Source organism: Schistocerca nitens, chromosome 5 (assembly GCF_023898315.1).
Source record: "Schistocerca nitens isolate TAMUIC-IGC-003100 chromosome 5, iqSchNite1.1, whole genome shotgun sequence".
NCBI lineage: Eukaryota > Metazoa > Arthropoda > Insecta > Orthoptera > Acrididae > Schistocerca > Schistocerca nitens.
Window position 1 is genome coordinate 746,543,308 of NC_064618.1, and position 22,478 is coordinate 746,565,785.

The window sequence follows — 22,478 nt, forward strand, 5'->3', positions numbered from 1 at the left end:
GTCGAGTTTCAGAAAAACTATACTGCGTACGCCTTAAAGGGAGTGCACATTCACGGTTACTCTCGCTGCACTTTTACCAATCCTCAAGAGGGGGTTCCATCACTGTTTATTTCTGAGAATTCGCCAGTTGCATCGATACTGAAGGTCATTGGGAACTGTTATGGGGGAAACAAGCGTAGAAACTTAGCGCCATTAAGCACACCGCAACCCACTTTCCAAATTCTCCGACGACACCTTCTCCTGACGTTCTTTGCATCTGGAAGTATAGGCGTTATTCACCAAGAAACTGTTAAAAGTCTCTTTTGCAGTTCTGTATAAATGAGTCGTGTGACGCAATTGTTAGCGCGATGGACACTCGTTTCTCAGGAGCGGCGTTTTAATTTCCGTCCGCCTGATCTTCCACAGTTTCCGAAATATTCCTGGATGAAGAGAACATTGACGACTTCCTTCCTCGTCCTATACTACTCCAAGCTATACTCTATCCATAATGCCCGCCACGTTAAAATTTAATTTTCTCGAAATGTCTGGACAGAGGCAGGCACACTGAAGCTGATGGGATAGCAATATGGAGTTCGCAGAAGAATTTTTCCTTCTAACAGCAGTGCACTATAGGTCTCTGAAGGAGAGGAATGTTCCGATGACTGGAAAAAAGTCATTTCAGTTTTCAAGAAGGGTCGTTTAACAGACGCCCAAAACTGTAGGATTATACCTTTGGCGCAGGTCTGTTACAGAGTTTTGGAATATGTTTTATGCTGGTGTATTACGCCATTTGTGGGAGACAAATTCTCCTCTCTGGGTACAAACATGAGTTCCGAAAACAACGATCGCGTAAAACAGCTCGCTCCGTTCGTGCTCGACACAGAATGCGATACACACCGGAGTCCAGGCAGGTATTTTCCTTGATTTCCGGAAGGCATTCGATACTGTTACGCACTGCCGCCTAATGAACGTAATACGAGCGTACGGAATATAGGACCAGCTATGTGACTGAACTGAAAAGTTGCTACCAAACAAAATATAGTACGTCATTCGTAACGCACAGGTATCCTCAGACTTCGGGAGTCCCCAAGGGAGTCTTATGTATCTATTGATTTTCATTTACATATAAGTAAATGACATAGCAGACAACATCGGAAGCTCTATAGGATTTTCGCGAATGATGCTGTTCTTTACGGAGAAGTCACGACGCTAGAAAACTGTAGCGGCACGCAGGAAGACATGCAGAGTATCTAAGCTTTTTGCAGGGAGTGGCAATGTTTGAAATGATCGCTGTCTCAAAAATCCACAGATACTAGCCACCGAAGTATCGTACTGCGTATACATAGACCAGACGACCCATTATTCTACGATTACACGACTGCGAAACAATCACTGGAAGCAGTTAATTCTATAGCTATCTAGGAGCGTATTTACCGACCTATTTAAAGTGGAAGGGCCACGTAAAACTAATTTCAGGATAGGCAGACGCCCCAGAGAGATTCAAAATGTGTGTGAATCCTAAAGGACTGAATTGCTGAGGTCATCGGTCCCTAGACTTACACTACTTAAACTTGTGCTAAGAACACCACACACACCCATGCCCGAGGGAGGACTAACCTCCGGTGGGAGGGACCGGGCACGGCCAATCTGCTCGGCACAGAGATTCACTGGACAAATCCTTAGGAAATACAGTCCGCCAACAAAAGGAAGTAGCTCGCGACAGCCTCGTTCCACCAACACTTTAATACTGTTCGTCCGTATGGGATCAGTACCAGTTTGGCCTGACAGAAGATCCAAAGATGAGCACTGCACTTCTTTGGAGGCTCATTTAATAAGCACGAAAGCTTCACGGAGACGATCAACCAACTCCAGTGGCAGGGGCTGCAAAGAGATGCGTTCTGCATCAGGGTGTGGTTTACTGTTAAAGTGTCGAGAGCAGACGTTCCTAGAAGGATCAACCAATGTATTGCTTCCTCCTATGTATAGCTCGCGATAAGACTGAAGATAAAATCAGAAAGATTCGAGCCCATACAGAGGCTTACCGGCAATCTTTTTTTTATTTACTGGCTTTCAGAATGTGTCATTCGGTCATCCAAACACAGAAAATGTATTACAACTGGTTTTGACAATTCATTGTGACATTTTAAGTCGTATGAAGGTACAATGTAAAGTAGGATTAACAAAGGACTTATTAGACATAAAACAAGTTTTACAATCAGATTATATCAAAACTAGTAAACCTCAACGAAAATGCAACACAGGATACAGTGTTAGCGTACTAACAAATCCTACTGCTGGCACAAGGAGAAATGGTGAACCACCTTAGGCACACATTTGGGATATTCCCCAAATCAGTCCACACGAATGACTATATCTAAATTAATAATATAATTTTCTTATGTTCTTTGTATGTCCTATGATAATTGTTTCAGGAGCTGCAGATAGAGAATTGGAACTTTTTCCAGGTCGATAAGTATCAGAAGCACAAGATTAGGAGCACAGGGAGCTTATATTTCGATATTGGCACTGTTGAACACGCACTGTAGCTTATATTTCGGTTAATCTTTGGACGTTAAAGAGATTTGAAGGCTGCTCGAGAACTAATGACCAAGAGCGCAGAGATTACTTACAAGAACATTTGTGATACGTGTTCCCAGAAATACAGGGTGATTCAAAAAGAATACCACAACTTTAGGAATTTAAAACTCTGCAACGACAAAAGGCAGAGCTAAGCACTATCTGTCGGCGAATTAAGGGAGCTATAAAGTTTCATTTAGTTGTACATTTGTTCTCTTGAGGCGCTGTTGACTAGGCGTCAGCGTCAGTTGATGCTAAGATGGCGACCGCTCAACAGAAAGCTTTTTGTGTTATTGAGTACGGCAGAAGTGAATCGACGACAGTTGTTCAGCGTGCATTTCGAACGAAGTATGGTGTTAAACCTCCTGATAGGTAGTGTATTAAACGTTGGTATAAACAGTTTACAGAGAATGGGTGTTTGTGCAAAGGGAAAAGTTCTGGACGGCCGAGAACGAGTGATGAAAATGTAGCACGCATCCAGCAAACATTTGTTCGCAGCCCAGGAAAATCGACTCGCAGAGCTAGCAGAGAGCTGCAAATTCCACAATCAACTGTATGGAGAGTCCTACGAAAAGAGTTAGTTATGAAACCTTATCGTCTGAAACCTGAACGTCAACTACCCGAGGCGATGGATCGGCCGCCAGGCAGCCCGTGACAGAGCACTTCATCACTGGCCTCCAAGAAGCCCTGATCTTACCCCCTGCGATTTTTTCTTATGGGGGTATGTTAAGGATATGGTGTTTCGGCCACCTCTCCCAGCCACCATTGATGATTTGAAACGAGAAATAACAGCAGCTATCCAAACTGTTACGCCTTATATGCTACAGAGAATGTGGAACGAATTGGAGTATCGGGTTGATATTGCTCGTGTGTCTGGAGGGGGCCATATTGAACATCTCTGAACTTGTTTTTGAGTGAAAAAAAAACCTTTTTAAATACTCTTTGTAATGATGTATAACAGAAGGTTATATTATGTTTCTTTCATTAAATACACATTTTTAAAGTTGTGGTATTCTTTTTGAATCACCCTGTATATGGTGTGGATATTCTTCGTCTCCGCAAACACAAAGAGAGGTGGCGCTGAGGTTGAGATGACAGAGCTGTTTATTGAACCTCCAATGATTAACTTTCAGCCGTGCCATAATTGTCCTGAAGCTCCTCGATGTTTGTGCCTTCTTGTACCCTGGTACTCTTGGAATCGTGGGATGAACTAGTGCTTAGCGTCTGCCTTTGATTTTAGATGTCCGCGACCATTCCTCTAGCCAGAATGTCGAATCAAACACCTTTCAGGCGTCTAAGATTCCAAATTATTTAATTGAGCTACCAGTTTTGGCGATATATTACGGCATTTTCGGGCCCCCTGACCGACGTGTAGGAAGATTCCCACCTCTGGTCAAGTTAAAACAGCGGCCAGCATTCAATGACTGGTATCTGTGGATTTTTGAGACAGATCACGGCAGATGTTTGACGTGATCGCTGTCCCAAAAATACACGGATAGCAACACCGAACCATCGCCGATTGCGATAAGGGGCACACGAGCCATAGAGCAGCAAATCATTCGCGAATTAAAAAATGGACAAGACAACAGGCGAGTAGCCACATGATCGTGAACCGCTTCGACGTTATCGTGTGCCGAAGCATCCATCCCCAACACTTTGTACCTCCGGTCACCGCTAGTTACTGGCCAGAGAGATTAGTCCGGGCAGAGGGACAGCGTCACTGGATGCTGTAAGGCCGGTATTACACTATCAAATATCTTTGTCAAAGAAATTTGATGACGTAATAGGGAAATTGTCACATGTCGTCAAATATTTGATCAAATCTAGGGCCTCGCTGTAGATCTGACCAAAGAAGTCGCTTGTTTTCTGTTCACTTCAATGTGACATGTTACCACGTGGAGTGCTAGCAACGCTGCAGCGTTCTGTCATCTGTAGTGTTTTTATAAACATTGCCGGTAAATACAATTGGTGTGTGCCGACAACTAAAAAATTAATAGAGATATATGAAGCTGATGAGGCGCTTTACAACGTGAGGCACGCTGAATACAAAAATAGATTAAGAAGATTGGAGACCTAACCTATCCCAACCCTCTCCTGTAGCACGCAATCGTAGTGTTACAGTGAGCCTGTCTTCTGCAGATGTAGCAGTCCTTAAGTGAATATTGTGCTTTGTGATATGAGGATACACTTCATTGAGCACATACAGAGATGTATGCTAATTCATTCTTAAGTAATTTATGTACGACTTTACGTCCTCCACTATAAGCTCACGTAACAAGTTTTGTTGAATGCTTTTACGTGTCTTAAAACCCAAGACTTCACGCAGGTACGTTTCCTTTTTTTCCCTTGCTTCTCTTCCGCATGTGCTCACAGTGCAATTGTGGTACATGCAACTGCTGCGGTTAATAACAAGTTGTTGTTGTCAGCCATCTTGAACTTTGACGAAAAATATGACAGTGTAATACCCCCTTTTAGCGCCACGTCAAAGATCTTTGTCAAATGTATTTGACGTATATTTGATCACATCTTTGATCAAATCTTCGACAAAGAAATTTGATATTGTAATACCGGCCAACGCTTGGAAAAAAGGTCGCCTGGCCAAACAGATCCTGTTAAAAGCTCCTACATGCCGATTGCTACGTTCGAGTACGTTGAAAATCATGAGACTATGCATTCTATAAGGGGCATTCAAATGAAAGCCGGTCACTAGTGTAAAGTAACGGTAACGATTTAATTAACTCAAAAATGTACTTATACACAGTGCACACACTCAAAAACAGTTGCAAAAACTGTTGGCACATTTACCCCATTGCGACACTAGACGGTGGCGTCCAGCCTTGAAGAAGCTAGTAGGCTGCTGTCGAATCCAGGCCTGGACCCAGTCACACATTTCGGCGGTGCCCACGCTAACACCCAGTAACCGATGGATCTCTGCTGTTGTCCAACACTAAAGCATTCACTTCCGCGACCATTTCCGGTGTTATGACACGACGAGCCTGTCCAGAACGAGCATCGTCTTCCAGTGACTCGCGCCCCTCAAGAAATCGTTTGCGCCATTCCACAACACTAACGACTCAGACTGTACTCACCGCACACTTCATCCGTCAATACATTTCACGGCTTCAACTCCCTCCGCCGCCAAAAGTCGAATCGCTCCTCGTTGTTCCTGCTTACTCGCCTGCATGTTCGGTAGTGGACGATAACTTTTGTGACCACCCTCCCTTCGGCGTGAAACTACACTAGTGCTATGCAACATCAAACGGTGCGCACGCGAGAGTCTACCGATGGATGGCGCCACCATAGCCGCAGTTACGTGGTGCCACCTTACGTGTATGGCAAAGGTAGACGCACTGGTCAGGTTTCATGTGAATGAAAGAGCATCGTTCAGGTAAGTGGTTGTCGTAGAATGCTCACGAGGGATGAAATGGGACCCGCAGATACGCCTGACATCGCCTTTCACCACCGAACAATGCAAGACCCTGCTGACCCGTGCCGCGCGGGATTAGCCGAGCGGTCCAGGGTGCTGCAGTCATGGACTGTGCGGCTGGTCCCGGCGGAGGTTCGAGTCCTCCCTCGGGCATGGGTGTGTGTGTTTTTCCTTAGGATATCTTAGGTTAAGTAGTGTGTAAGCGTAGGGACTGGTGACCTTAGCAGTTAGTCCCATAAGATTTCACACACTTTTTTTTGCTGACCCGTCATGTTGTAAGTAGGCTGTTTAGGTTTTTTTTATTGGTAACGCCACCTCTGTATGAAAATCACTGGCTGTGCTGTGTGCAGTCTGTGGCTGCTTTGCATTGTTGTAATACTCGCCATTGTAGTGCTAGGCAGCTGGCTGTGAACAGCGCGTAGCGTTGCGCAGTTGGAGGTGAGCCGCCAGCAGTGGTGGATGTGGGGAGAGAGATGGCGGAGTTTTGAAATTTGTCATGAACTGCTATATGACTATTAAGGTAAATACAACGTTTGTTCTCTATTAATATCTTTCATTTGCTAACTATCCCTATCAGTAGTTAGTGCCTTCCATAGTTTGAATCTTTTATTTAGCTGGCAGTAGTGGCGCTTGCTGTATTGCAGTAGAGGGAGTAACCAAGATTTTTGTGAGGTAAGTGATTTGTGAAAAGTACAGGTTAATGTTAGTCAGGGCCATTCTCTTGTAGAGATTATTTAAAGTCAGATTGCGTTGCGCTAAAAAAAAATATTGTGTGTCAGTTTTAAGGACAGTCGTGTAAAACTGTTCAAAGGGGAAGTTTCAATGTGTGTCAGTTTGTTACCATACAGCACCGCGCACGCAACCCATAACTTCCGCTAGGCAACGCACCACCCCATCGCTACCAGACTGTGGCAGAATTTTTTGAAACTGCTTTTGTGTCTGTCAGGCGTCTTGACGTCAGCCGATTCAGCACACTGAAGGAGTTGTGCACGACTCGGATCCTGATCGGAGCAATTCTGAACGGTTGGGGATCACAGTAGCTCCCAAACCTTAAGTCACCTAGAGCTCGAGGGAGGACGCGTTTTCGCCGACATCTGGCGGAAGAGGCTTCTACACAGTCCTAGCTTCAACCGCTCCCGTACTTTGATTATATTCTTACCTCTGCTAAAATCCAGTGACATGTATACAGGATTGTAAGACCCAACATTGTCAGGTGAGGGAGGTACAGCGACCTGTACGGTATCAATAATGCTGCTCTAAACAGATTGACAGTGCTCTTCACCGAACTTTCCGCCAGATGACGATGCCTGACACCAGCTACAATCGATAAGACCCTAGTTATGGTCGGAACAGCAGCATCCGACGTCAGACAGACAGTAACAGCGAAATCCGAAAGCATCAAAGTCAACACTACTGATAGACACCCACTTCATGGGCATGAACCTGTTGCTGAACTTCTTCGCAGCAGGGAAAGCTTTATCTCAAGTACAGCCCTCTTAGTGAAGTTGAAGAGAGAAGAGAAGCTTACTGGATACCACCAGACCACTTAATCGTCTTCGAGTGGGAACTGGCCAAAGTGAATCTGCCATGTTAAAATGAGGACTCTGCGTTAACCAAATTGTCTCCTGTACGTGTGTGTTGTGATGAGCTCACGATGAGCCATTTCCCTCACTACCCCGTTTATGCCTTCTCCCCACGCATCGTGCACTTTGCCGAGGCGCTATGCTTCATTTACATGGTTGTCATCGACGCGGCAAGAAAAATAAGGGAGGAGAAGAAGCGATTTATATTATTTACTATAAATTTTAATGGTCTTGATCGCAATACAATGGAAGAACTAGTTTCAGCTAATTAACAACCATCCCGAGGCCTTACACCACCTGGTACCTAAAGAAAGACTGAACTATCACAACATCGTTACTAAGCGTAACGTGTCAATATCCAACGCTGGTTCGAACATGACTAAGTAAAATCATTACAAGTCTAAATTACTTTCCTTTTGATGGTTAACACTGTATTTAGGTATCAACTACAGTGTAAGCGTCATCAGAGGATGATGCTAATCAACCAAAACCGGTTATCATTGAGCTCTTACTCGATTATATTGTGATAACATTAAAATTCGTAATAATTACACACAGGAAGATTATTTCCCTGTCCAGGGTGTATCAAAAAGATTTACGCGCTTGTTTCTTCTACATGTATGCAAACAGAAACTTCGGAAGAATTTTAATGTACACATCTATACATACATGATACAGTCACAGTAATGTGACCGTATTTCAAAAGCCTGAATAACCACCTTTTGCAGCATGGACGTGTAGGAAGAGTGTCAATGAAGTTCTGGAAGGCACCGTCCGGTAGCTGCGCTACAGTTCTCGGTTCAGGATCGATGGCGCGTACAGCCCGATCGAGGAGGTCACACAGATTCTAGACAGGGTTTAAATCCGGGGAGTTAGGTGCCCAAGGGAGTACAGCACACCCATCCTCGTGTTCTTAAACCACGCACGTGCACTGCGAGCTGTGTAAGACGCTACATTGTCCTCCTTTTTGACGTCATCGTGACGAGGAATAAACAACTGAATTTTGGGGTGGGCATGGCTCCCAAGTATAGATGCATACTTGTTTTGATCTACTGGGGCTTCCAGAAGTAATCCAGAGACTCCCACGATAACATTCCCCAAACCGTAACGTTGTCTCCTCCAACTTGGACCCTTCCGACTGTTGTTGCAGGGCATACGCGCTAAAGGCTATGTCTCCGCTGGAGCGCGAAACTTTATTCATCTGAAAAGGTCACCTTTCGCATAACAGAGGATGTCCAGTTGCAATACTGCCGTGCGAATTCTAGCTATCGTCTCCGATGAACAGCAGCCAGAAGGGGGGGGGGGGGGGGGGGGGGAAGAACCAGACACCAGCTGCGGAGGCCTACACACAGCAACGTTCGCCAAACGGTCGTTGGGGAGACACTGTTGGTAGCCTCTTTGTTCATCTGGGTGGTCAGCTGCTCAACAGTTGTATGTCTATTCGCCCGTACACATCTCCGCAGCCGTCGCTCATCCCACTCACTTATGATGGCCCATGGTGCAGCACCGTTGCCTCTGCACCGGTATTGGATAGCGCCATTTTGCGATGCACAGTCTACTGTAACCACGGCGGCACGCGAACTGTTTACAGACTTAGTCGTTTCGGAAGGCCAACGAGCATGCCCTTTTAATAGTCGTCAGTGTTTTTCACATCATCTTCTCCCCCCCCCCCCCCTTCCCCGCTCGACGTATGCTTAATGTACACCCAACTACAAGTGCTGCCGTCTGTGAGTGGTTACTGCACGTACACATCTAACATAGCCGGTGGTCATATTAATGTGAGTGGGCCGTGTGTTGCTAATTTGAAGTCCCCCGGCGCGTTTCCCTGTCCGTTTGTACGTGAAAGCAAATCTCAAGAATAACTATAGGGATGTTGATCCAGTTTTCACTAACAGAGAGACTGATTCACGAGAAAGGTTTGCGTATTCAGTTTATTACCGCTACGCTAGACAAGTCGTCCGGACCTAGATACTTACTGCGACCCATGCGAAGCCGGGGCAGGTCGAAAGTTTAAGTTTATTTTGGCTCCAGTTTTAAGTTGTCCATGTGATAGCCGATAGCTGACTGCCCAGTGTAACTAGCTCGCTCACTCGTTCATCTGGCGTTTTCCATAGTTCCGAGAACATGGTGAAAATTTCATTTTTCAACAGGGCGGAGCACCATCGCACCGGCACCTGCATGCCAGAGCATTTCTTAACGATGAGCTACCTCAATGAGCGATCAGATATAAGGGGCGTACGTATCTCTCGCTGCACCATTGACCTCCAATGTTGCCTCATCCCGCGGTATGCGATTTTTTTCTGGGAGTTTGTAAGAAACTCCACTGTGTGCTTCCCTTTCCGACAACTATGGGTGAAATGCGACTCTGTATCGCGACAGCAATGAACGCAGTAACTCCAGACATGCTCCAAGAAGTATGGGGCGTGTTTCTCTATTGTCTCTGTGTTTGTCGTGCCTCTGGCTGAGGGCACATTGAATATTCAGGAAAAACAAATGAAAACTTTGATTCTACATCTGCAACATAACTTCGTAGGCCACCTAATGGTGTGTGGCGGAGGGTACTTCTGGTACCACCAACTGATTCGCCGCCCCCCCCCCCCCTACTCCGTTTCACTCGCGCATTGCGCGTCGGAAGATTCATTGTCGGTAAGCCTTTTTATTAGCTGTGATTTCTAGATTGTGATCATTTCGTGGGATTTAAGAGTGTGTAGGAGGAAGCAATACGTTGTCAGACTTTCCGGAAAGTGCTCTCACGAAACTTCAATTGTAAACCTATCCGTGATGCACAAAGCCTCTCTTATAAAGTCTCCCGAATGAGTTTGTTCAAGATCTGTTATGCTCACGCGCCGACTAAACGACCCCGTGACGAAACTTGCCGCTCCTCTTGGGATCTTCTCGATCTCTTCTATCAATCCTACCTCGTGAGGAAACCATATTGATGAACTGCAAGCCGCTTTCTTTGCGGTTGAGTTATATTTCCTTAAGATTTTTCCACTGAATCTCAGTCTGGCATCTGCTTTTCCTGTTTTATGTGGTCATTCCACTTAAGGTCGCTCTGGACAGTTACTTCTAGATGATTTACGGTAGGCACTGTTTCCAGCAGTTTCTCATCAGTAGTGTAGTTGTATAGTAGTGGATTTCTTTCCCTATGTGTGCGAATTCATTTACTTTCATGGTCATCTTCCAGAGCCCACAACATTCATCAATCCTCTGCAGGTCGTCCTGCAAATCGATACCGTCTTCTGGCTTGTTGCTTTCGCTCAGAGAACCACATCATCTGCAAATAGTCTTAAAGAGTATCCGACGCATTCTTCTAGATCATTTATATACACTGTAAAAAATAAAGGTCCTATCACACTTCCTTCGGGCTCTGTGGTAATTATCTTTACATCCGTCGATTTTGTTCCGTTAAGAACGACCTGTCAGTTCCACCTGCAAGGAAGTTTTGAATCCAGTCGCAAATCCGGTCCGGTACTAGGTAAGCTCTTATTTTTTTTCCCTATACGGAAGCGCGGGACGGTGCCAAGTAGCTTCCTGAAGCCAAGGAGCTCGGCACCAACCTGAGCTGCGTTAATTATCTCTGAGGAACAGAGCTAGCCGACTTTCGCAAGATTTGTGTTTGCGGAATCTTTGTTAATTTTTGTAGGGAAAAGTTTTGTTCTCCAGAAACATAAAACGAAAAAGTACCCCGAGGTTGTATGTCCATCCATGTAAGGTATACCCTAGAAACTTCGGACCGTTGTTTTGAAAATAAAACCTTTTTTAGTCCTAAGAGTAATTTAAAATTTGCTGGAATTTTATAATTTCATTCACATTGAATGATAGTCTTTTTGGAACACCATGAGCCGTATGTCTTCGCATACGGTGCTAGAAACGAACTCCCGGTATTACAGACAAAATTATGCAATTAGGAGCCCACGGTTTCGTAGGACGTAACGTACTTTACACTAAATACCTAGATGTAAATTCTTTCCCATCTTGTGACAGTTTATTTGTAATAAGCTGTTACAATAAAATTGAAACAGAAAGAAAATATTAACTTTTTGTGGAAAACGAGCAAGCAACGCACGAAACTATCGATGCCAATACACACAGGCCCTCTTACACTTTCACCCATACCAGTTTTCGCTACCATAGGGTGCCCCATACAAAACGCAGTTTTTAATTTAATAATAAAACACGATTTATTTGAAAATTGCTAGTATTATTTTAATATGAAACAGACTGCGATTATACATGAAACATAATACGAGGCAAATGTTCTTCACGGTTTCGTCCGCACACATCCACTCTGTACAAAATTTTCGACGATTATAGAGTAACGTTCCACTCAAATTTTACACTGACACGTCTAGTTTATGCCTTGAGTCGATGGATGGTTCGTGGATTGTTCATATAAACCAGATTTGACATACGTCCACAAAAAGGTCACACAGTGTCAAATCACATCACCTCGGTGGTCAGTTCTGATCGCCTTGCGAGAGATGAGACGAACAGGGAATCTTTCTTTCAGCAGCCTTGTTGTTTCAGTGGCAGTGTGACAGGTTGCCCCATTCTGTTGGAAGAACATGCGTTCCACTTTTAATTCTCACAATTGCGGCCAGAGAAGCTGTGTTACTATGTGGTGATAACTATCACCGGTCATTGTCACTGCTTTTCCGTCTCGTCTTAGTCCACCAGCCAATACCCTGCACCACACAGGGTCTCGTTCTGAATGAAGATACTTCTTACAGACCATGTGAAGATTTTCTGTGCGCAAAATCTGACTGTTTTGTTTATTCACATAACCATTAAGCTGGAAGTGTGCCTCGTCACTGAAGATCATTTTCTTACCAACATCACTGTCTAATTCTTGTTTTGTGAACACCCAATCGGCAAATGTTAAACGCTTCAAATGGTCCATCGGCTTCAGCTCTTGCTTTAGTTGGATCGTATAAGGATACAGATGCTGATATTTTATTATAATTCAATAGAAACTGCTTCTCGGAATGGCGGATCGAGTTCATTAGACTCTTGGCAACGCTCTCACCGACTACAAAAAAATGTTTAAATGTGTGAATAACTAAGGGACCAAACTGCTGAAGTCTAACCTCCGGTGGGAGGCGCCACGCAATCCGTGACATGGCCCTTCTAACGGCTCGGCCACTGACGACAGCGACATTCTCTTCCGATCGACAAGAACGAGGAAGGCCAGGCGATTTTATGTTCACTGTCGATCCTGTATCTCCAGATTCTGCACTATTGACACATTAGGCGCTTTTCGTCTAACAAAAATGACACAAAGTCCTTGAACGGTCTCTATACAGCATTCACCGTACTTTAAACTCACTTTCAAAATCTGGATGCGTTGATCCATCGTATATCGCTGATAACAATAAGCCCAATGGCAGCTGACAATGAAAATCGGTAATCTCACTATCAACAGATGATAGTCGCTTAAATTTCAGGCCCGGCAACCTGACAAACTGAAAGAGGCGCTCAATTTAAAAAATGCATTCTTTATGGGACACCCTTTAGTTGTGATACGCACTGTATACAAATCTTACTCTTGGGCGCCACTCGGCTTGTTGCCCCAAGCGACCGCTACTAATTTGAGAAACGTTCTGCATAGAAATCTTACAGTTCTAGCGCTCCTCTCAGCTTGGCACCCCCTTCCCCCCCAGGCGGCGGCATGTATCGCTTTGGCCTAAAACCGGCCCTTAATACACACCAAAGATACCGCACGGGGTTAGTAACACTGAAGCTGCACTGTAATGGCAACCCATACAATGTTCCTCCGAAACCTTTCCGCGGAAGGACCGTAAGAGACACGAGGGATTGTAGGACGTACAGAGAGCAAGTGGGCAGTCCTTGTTCACGCGTAGATTCGAGGGGGACTATGAAGAGGGCAAACGTCCTTCAATCTCCCCTCCTCCCTCCATGCTCAGACCTTGACTTCGCTATTGCACATTACTTCGAACGGCACCTTTTTTTCCATTTGCGCTGCGCTTATGACTGAACAAAAAACGAGTAATATCAGTCGAGACATACCTATGTGATACAAAGACTACAAGAAAATCAATGCAGAATGATGACAAATTGTTGAAGTGACATTAAGATGTCAGGCCTATCTACTTGGCAACGCAGTTAATATAGATGGTGCCCTGTAACTGGTAGTTTGAAATATAGCAACTTCCACAGAATCCTTGCGTTAGTGAGGCGAAGTCCTGTGTTCGAGGACCGGTGCATACGAATGGCGTTCCCGTATCTCCATCGCAAGACTTGGAGGGGGACGACATGCGTGCGGTTAATATCAACACTGCGTCTGTTGGCTTCATTATCCAGTGTGCTATCAGTTAGTACTCTCAGTTTATCAGTTCTTGGTATAAAATATTGCTGAATCTAGGTGTACCCTGAATACGTCGTTTTGGATACAACATATATAGTACGAGTTAAAAAATTTGACCCAGAATTAATGTACGAAATTGCAGTGCCTGTGTTTTTCCGAATTACGATGCAATGTTCCTTCGGGCATGCATGCATGAAAGACCAATGTGAGTTGCCTCCTGTAGACAGCCTTAAAAAAAATTCGTATACCGAACTCTATTCCTGTCCGGTGAAACAGGCAAACACATCGATATAGTATTAGTCTGAAGAACGCGAGAACATACAGTTGATACTATAAGGGTCAACGGTACGTGGAGCCAGTCACGAAATCTCCGAAGTACTTCACCGTTTGTAACTATTCTTGCAACTGAAAACGCCAAATGGCTGCGTTCTGAAACAATCGTTACCTTGAATTCGCGACATATTTTCTCGCGTTACCAGGAAAAAAGTGTCCAAGGAGGTATTCGCATGCATCTCAACGTTACCTGCCTAGCAGCAAAATGCGTACAAATCTCAAACTATAGTTTATTAGTTAACTACGTGTTAGTTAATAGATAAAATTTAAAATGGTAGCCTTAGTATATATAGTGATCAATATATACAGTTTTTCAACAATACTGAAAGAGTTTTACTTTGTTTGCTTTATGCCTCTGCATTCTACCTAATGAGTATGAACTGCCTCTGGCTCAGACGCTGGGTACGCTCTGTACGCCTTAACTTGCCAACTTGTTTTAATGTTAATAATGTTCGGTTCCTTTGACCAAGATGATGATACATCTTTTAAACAAAAAAAGGATCCATTCCAGAAAGTCCAGTCCACTGTTGGAAGTTTCAATAGTGTGCGTCGAAGTGCAGGAAGAGCTTTTCCAATGATGCTAGTACCTTCGGCGATTCGATCTGTAAAATTCTTTGATACACGTTTAAATACTGAATGTTTCCCTTAGCCATAATTTCGCGACAGTATTAACGCTCCAATATGAAGCCTCCTCGGGCGTGAAACTCACAGCCTTGTCTAGTTCGCGTCACGGCAGATCTCTTCGCCTTGCATCATGATAAAGATAAGATGCATACAGGAAAGCAATCTCTCCCCGTCATGCACCATCTATTGCTACTAACAGTATCTGAAGGGCAATCGATAACGTTACCACCACCACCACCACCACCACCACCACCACCAATACTATAGTTAAAACTCCATTTTGTCATAATTTAATTGGCTTATATGGAGGAAATGTAAACGTGGGCTTAACAGAAGGACAGAAAGCGACAAAACATCACCCTATACCCTGAAAACTTTCTTCCATAAAGAAAATTAACCGAAGTTGTGGATAGCAAAACAAAAGCCTGTTTTGAAATGCTCCTTTATGAACAAATACGAGACTAGTACTGTCGCGATTTAATTCTCGTACCACTGAAAATGTGAGTGAACTGAATATTAGTGACACAGGCTGAGAAACAGCTGGAATCGTTAAAACTGAACAAAGTCCTATGGCCCGATGGGGTCCCTATCAAATCTAAAACCAATTTGTAACTAAGTTGGCCTCTCTGTTAACTATAATCTTAGATCCCTCAAACAAGAAAGTTCCGAGTAGCTGGAAGAAGGCACAGGTCACACCCTTCTACAAGGAGGATAGCAGATGTCATCCACAGAACTACCGTCCATTATCCTGACAGCTTTGATCCATGCGTTTCAGTATGTTATGTGAGAAAAGAGCGACGTCAGGTTTCACATTACTGAGGTTTTCGAATCAGTGCTGGTTGGCATGGAGGAGGTCATTCTGTTTAAGATATCCCCTTATGTCTGACCTTTGAGTATGTTCTAAGAAACTGTTGTAGAACTTAGAACATACTGAAGTCAAAAATAGTGGGATGTCTAACAGAATGACTTCCATGCCAACCAATGCGGATTCCGAAAACCGCGATCAAGTGAAAACCGACTTGCTATCTTCTCACAAGACATACTGAAAGCCACGGATCAAGGCTGTTAGGTTGATACGGTATTTCTCCATTTCCAAAAAAATCTGTTACTCAGTATCACACCCCGCTTATTATCAGAAGTACGACCGTATGGACTATCAAGCGAAATTTGTTGGTAGATTGAGGTTTTTCTTGGTAGGGTGGACGTAGCACGTTATCTTGGATGGAGAGACATTAACATATGCAGACGTAAAGCCAAGGACCCAAGGGAAGTGTGTTGGGTCTCTTGCTATTATGTTGCATTAATGGACTTGACGATATTAATAGCGACCTTAGACTTTTACAGATGATGCAGGTATCTAAAAAGCGCAGTACCCTATGATTACAATATCAGTGGGTCACAGTTGGAATCGGTGAACTCATACGAATAGGTGGATGCAAAACTTTGTAGAGACATGAAATGCAACTCAGGTCAGTCGTACGTAAAGTAAAGCAGGTGGCCGACTTCGGTACATTGGTGGAATGATAGGGGAAAACAGTCTACAATAGAAATTGCTAACATCACTCGTGCTACCAATCCTAGAATATTACTAAAGTGTGTGGAAACAGTACTAGATAGGACTCGCGGAAGGTAATGAAATTATATGGAGGAAAACACGAATGGTCACAGGTTTGTTTGACCTGCGGGAGTGTGTCCCACAGATCTGGCAGACTATCTTCGTTTACGTCTATCTCAAGGAAGCCTACTTTCAAAGTTCCAGGAACCGGCTTTAAATGATTACTAGGAATTTACAACAACTCGCTCCATATCGCTCCCATAGGGATCGTGAGAACAAGACTAATTACGTCACGCGCAGAGGGGTTTACTCACTCATTCTTCGTGTTTCATATGTGCATGGAACGGGAAAAAGCCCCAATAGCTACCATGAACTTCACAGTTGTTTGCGGAGTGTGCTTGTAGGTAAAGAACATCAACATTTGCAAAGATGAAGCTCTTTATTTTGCTACTAGCTTCGGCCATAAACTATTACCCTAAGGCGCGTGAGTAAATACAAACACGAAACCAGCTTACATGTAAACATGAATAGGGGTCGTACATTTAAACAACTTATTGAGCTTACAAAAGTAAGTCTCATTTGAGGATCCCAGATTACAGTGCGTTATTGTGAGACTAGGGGTTTAGCACGCTAGCAGAACGGAGAATGACTCCTGTAGTGATTCAGTTAGAAACAAAAACTTATCTAAAATGTATACAGTACTTACTGCGAAAATATTTGCTCAGTCTGCCTTTTTAGACGCTATTTCAAAGTACACGCAGTATTACACACACATGCTGACGTTTTACTATATCTATGTGAACATTAGCTTTACAGGAGAAACAAGTTATTAAGCAACTATTTATAGTATTGCAATGTCCCTTTGTGGGAACAGTACCTTACAGACATTCGAAAACGTACTACTTTCTCATCAGTTTGAAAAGATGCAATCATAATCCGGTATCCCATGGGGGCGCCGTTTTTGACATCGCATAGCGAACTAATTATTTGATGTTAAAGTTCCAGACATTAACTAAATGTAACTTTAAAGGGATTAGATTTCATAAAAAGTTATCGCATCCATAAACTGTTACAGGCACCGGCAGTCTCACTATTAGCGCTCAGCTACTATTTGTTTACATCAACTAAGGATGTCACTCCGTAACAAGAGCAGGCTAGGCACCCCACACATGAGAAATAACATTTATATGAATAATAAGAAAACAAAATAGTTTGATATATTAGAAGAATGCGCTCGGTAAACTTAAAAAATTATGAAAGTTAACTTTAGAAAATCTTATAAACTTGAGCTAAGGACAAATAGCAAAATTCAGTAAGATAGGTATAAAATGTCTTACTCACCTCATTATAAATAAAATCGTAGCACAAAAACATATCAAAAGTGCTAAAACTGAAAATATGTTTGACAGTTCAACCATTGACACAAGGAACGCACTCATTGTAACTAACATAACTTTAATTTCAGATATCAATGTGACTAAACTCAAAACTGTGATTTGGAAGAAGTGATCAGCACCGAGTGTTACGCACAACTACGATTTTTGTTGCCATCGCGTCACCGACTACCGAATGTGAAAGCGTTCTGCTAGATGTATATTTTGTTCCGATCTTGCCATACCTGTCACGACAGCGTGGAGCGCTCTACAGCGCTATCTGTTATCTAGTGGCCTAACCTCAGTTGTGTGAAGGGTAGGGACTACTGACAAAAATAAATTTTTAAACCTTTATTTACAAAATGTGATGAATAACATCGACTTTCACGTATTTTTCAAGTAACAGGGAGTAAGTACATTGCAGTGAAATCATGGATTAGATTAAGAAAACAAAACGTAATGCCGAAATTAAAGTTCATCGTTCTAGTTGTATCTTTGGCAATATTAGTTTTTTTTTAAAAAATAATATCTTTGGAAAACAAATGAGACGGCTCGTAGCAACAGTTTTCGCCGGATGTTTGTTAGTGAGTTTCGGGAGGTATACGTTGGTGTTGGTACGTAAGGTAGTGTGTGGAAATCAAATATCACATACAAAAATGAGTGCACAACTAAAGGATATGGTTTCCGTGGATTTCGAAGTTTTTGGGAGAGTTCAAGGTGTGTGAAATAATCGCTAGATAAATACTCATAGACTATTGGTGGAAAACTTTACACTACTGATTTTGATACTTTAACTAAATGTAGATAGTTGGTTGAGTGGTATGCGTTCTGAGACGGGTTTTCTACCATAATATTCGTTAACTGATACATCCACTGAATCACCTTATGCTATTGCGTTTTAGAAAATTCTTGCCTTGTGTAGGGGGAGTAGGCAGTTCTGGCTTAATCATCTACATCATAATATGACAGAGCAAAGGTACCCAAAGTGTGGATAGTATAGGTTATTTTTAATTGTAGTTTCTTTTCTTCCCATTATTTTCAAAGCCTAATGGAAAGGGCGCAACCGATTTTATACTTATCCCATACAGTACCACATTGAATTCTTTGCAACTAAGACTAGATTTGCACAGAATCTTAAATAAAAGTATAGCTACTCAACTTATAATAGTTTTTCAGCATCATCTGTGCTGAAATTATCTATCACACACAGAGAAATTAAGCGTTTGATATTTTCAGTTCAATAATTATGTACCCATATAATATTTAAAAGAATTTGGGGATAGTGCACGGGTTGATTCCACTTTGTATAAGGCTACCATTTTTACTGAAACGAGTTTCGCAACCTGTATTTTAATAAAATGCCAACTGCTTCATACAGATGTATGCAGTATCGGCACCATTTTTCCAATTTTGAATAGAGGTCTTTTTGCAGGAAACCATTCTGAGATTTTGCAAGATAACTTCATTTAAAAATCCGTCATCATGTTGCAAAGAATGTTTCGGTTTCATTTCTGTAGATTCTCAAAATACGCAGTATCCACCAGTCGCGACAGTATTTATTAACCACATGCATGATTAGTCTGCAAAGTTATTGCTAAACGTTGAGAGATTAATATTGAAGCTTTTGGTAAGTTAATGGTGATTGGACAAGAATCGAGAATTTTTATTACCATTGATCATTTTACAGTAGGCTTTGTCATTGTTGTATTAAGTTGTAGTAACACACATGTATATATAATAATTGCAGTACACATATTAAGCACCACAGTAATAAAATACAGTACAGGAAGATTTCTTAGAGCTAATGTCCATGAAGTTATCCTATGATGTAGTATGGTATTAATCTGCACAGTAATAATTGGATAGCCTATATTATAGAAGATACAATCATACATAACATAGGGCTAGAAGCATAATTATACAAAACGTAAACATGCCACATGATGATACAGCAGATTAGGGGAAAATTTATTAAATGCTAATATCCTCCTCAGGCATCTCAGAAAATTTTTAATATCATAAAATGGGTGATCTAATAGCTAGCTGTACCATTTAATTTTAAAAAATTTTAGCCTGGTAATTTGTTGGAAAATTTGAGTAGGTTCATTTTGCGAGAATTTCCAGTTCTTGCTAACCAGTGCCTTGGTATATCTAAATTAGCCTTAGCTCTGGTGTTGTGTTCGTGAGTTTCTTCCCTAGCAGCAAATTCTGAAATATTATTTTTAACACTGACACAGAGTATAAATTTATAATTGTTAGTATTCTGAGTCTGGAAAGAAAAGAGGACGACAGTCCTCTGTGTCCTATTTCACACATTATGCATAGGACTTTTTTCGTATCTTTAAAGTAGTCTTGGATGTGAGGTCGCCATCCCCATACAATCAGACTGTATGATATGTGTGACTGGAATAGTCCAAAGTATGTTGTCCTAAGGCAATCCAAGCTCACTAAATCCCTTAGCTTCAAAATGACGTGTGACGCCGGAATCTCTAAGAAGATTGCACAGACAGACAGGTTTTCTCTAAATGAAGTCAATGTGTTTTGATAATTTGAATATTTCATTTTGTATTGATTTGATGAAGTACAGTATTAAGTTGGCATGTGCATTCAGGTGTCTTTGTTCATACTCATCAGAAAGTAAGCAATATTTTTACTTGCTGACAAGCTATTTCCTTAAGTTTAATTATATTGTTTCCACTATTAAGCTCAGTTTTTAAGAATGGTAATGTGGTGGCCCATTCAATAATGCGTTTGTTTTTTCATGAGTATAGGACACTTATAGTCTGAAGCATTAAATAGTGCTTTGCCAGCTCTCAACCCAACTTCGACCTCGGGATAAGATTTCATATTCACCTTTGTTGGCATCACTAAATCTTAACTGAATCACTTATTTTAGTCACCTTCCAACCTAATTTATTCCTAGGGGCTACGTTACAGATTAGTGTGTCACCACAACCTACATTCCAAAAACTAATAGTCAGTAGATTTTTAAAATAATAAAATTAATTCATATGTTGGATACACTTATGTATTCCTAAATGTCCATATCCTTTACAGATAAACCATATTAAATCATTTTCCACTGTTTGTGGAATACATAACTTCCACTGGAATTTGTTTTCTCTTAATCTCAAGAATAAAGCATCTTCTCCTATTGTCCACAGAGCCGGCCGCTGTGGCCGAGTGGTTCTAGGCGCTTCAGTCTGGAACCGTGCGACCACTACGGTCGCAGGTTTGAATCCTCCTCGGGCATGGATGTGTGTGATGTCCTTAGGTTAGTTAGGTTTAAGTAGTTCTAAGTTCTAGGGGACTGATGACCTCGGCTGTTAAGTCCCATAGTGCTCAGGGCCATTTTTAGAAATATTTTCTGTGTGCTGTTCTGTCTTTTTGAGCACATATGATGTCACATGACATATCAACATTGTGACAGGATGAAGTCAGCATCCATTATTGCTGAATTCAGTTGTCCTGAAAATTTTATCTTACGGTGTGAATTGCACACATTCTAGCTACTTGTCTGGTTCCTAATAAAAACAAACATTCTTCTTGTTAAAACGATCTCATATTGTCCTTACTTATATATTATGGGCTAATGATTACAGAATTATTGTAGTTACAGTCTAACAGGAATTCTTATTAGCTGTATATTTTTTTTATACTTTTCTTTCCCCAACTTATTTTCTGTACATTATTTTTTGCCTTTTTGGTGTTATTTAATGTTTTCGAATTTTTTGGTTGAATTGGTTATAACCATTATCAATTTTAATATGCAAAGAAATTTTAAATGTGATGATATTTCTAAACAGAAAATTATCAAACAGAAATATGTTATTGCTCCCTGGAACAGATTATGCTACAGTATTTGTGTAAACAGTTACTTCCAAAAGCACATGTTAATGGTAAATGTGAGCAGCATTTTATAATAAGTTTATTTTAAAGTACTCTGTTTGATAGGATGGATATTGTAAATAAATACAATCAAATAGATCATGTTGTGATACTTAGCGTTATAGTGCCATACTTTCTATTTGACAATGTATAATTTTTTACATAATTGTTTCATTTTTTGTTTCAGGCGTGTTCTTCCGGAAAGTGAGTACCTTATTGCCAACTGAATCAACAGTGGTAATCCACATATTTATGTTCCCAAAGAACCATTTTGAAGTGGAAACAATAGTGTTCATTTTATTTTGCAGTGATTTTTGTGTTGCTGCATTATTATCTTTCTCAAACATGTAATCTTCCCTGTGGTAACTAGTGCGAATTTTGAAAACACAGTACTTCCTTAATACCTACCTTGCATTATTCACATGATATATATCCTAAATTATGTGGATAGAAGTCACCAGATAGATTCAGCCTTTCTAGATATTTGAAAAACTTTAGATTCAGTGCCACAGCAGCCTTCATAAAAATAGGAAAATATATTCATGTGGAACATCTAACTAGCTTTTTGAGACACAGCACATTTTTGTGGACCGAAAGCCTTTCATGGGCACAAATGCAATTTGAAGCATGCTCTTGGAAGTGTGATGGATCCATTACTGTTTGTGTTTCTTATCAGTTGAATCAGTTTCAGTGATATATGTTGTGATGCTCTCAAAAGCCGAAAAATCTTAGTCCCAACCTGGCACACATTTATCATTAGGCACAAACTGGTCATTGTTCATTAATGACTGACTCTATAAAGTATTAGATT

General features: G+C 41.8%; 2 protein-coding genes across 5 annotated transcripts in view; one reads left to right on the forward strand and one right to left on the reverse strand.

The window, feature by feature from the left end:
• The window catches only part of LOC126259833 (cell growth regulator with RING finger domain protein 1-like), a 443,331-nt gene extending 425,299 nt beyond the window's left edge, over window positions 1-18,032 (reverse strand). For all 3 annotated transcript variants that reach the window (XM_049956879.1, XM_049956878.1, XM_049956880.1), the window contains exon 1: window positions 17,748-18,032. In XM_049956879.1, coding sequence (XP_049812836.1) covers window positions 17,748-17,857 — 110 coding nt within the window. In that variant the 5' untranslated portion in view covers window positions 17,858-18,032. The remainder of the gene's footprint in view (window positions 1-17,747) is intronic.
• Window positions 18,033-18,320: 288 nt separating this feature from the next.
• Window positions 18,321-22,478, forward strand: part of LOC126259412 (acylphosphatase-2-like) — a 62,966-nt gene continuing 58,808 nt past the window's right edge. For both annotated transcript variants that reach the window (XM_049956190.1, XM_049956189.1), the window contains exons 1-2: window positions 18,321-18,496; window positions 21,855-21,871. In XM_049956190.1, coding sequence (XP_049812147.1) covers window positions 18,322-18,496; window positions 21,855-21,871 — 192 coding nt within the window. In that variant the 5' untranslated portion in view covers window position 18,321. The remainder of the gene's footprint in view (window positions 18,497-21,854; window positions 21,872-22,478) is intronic.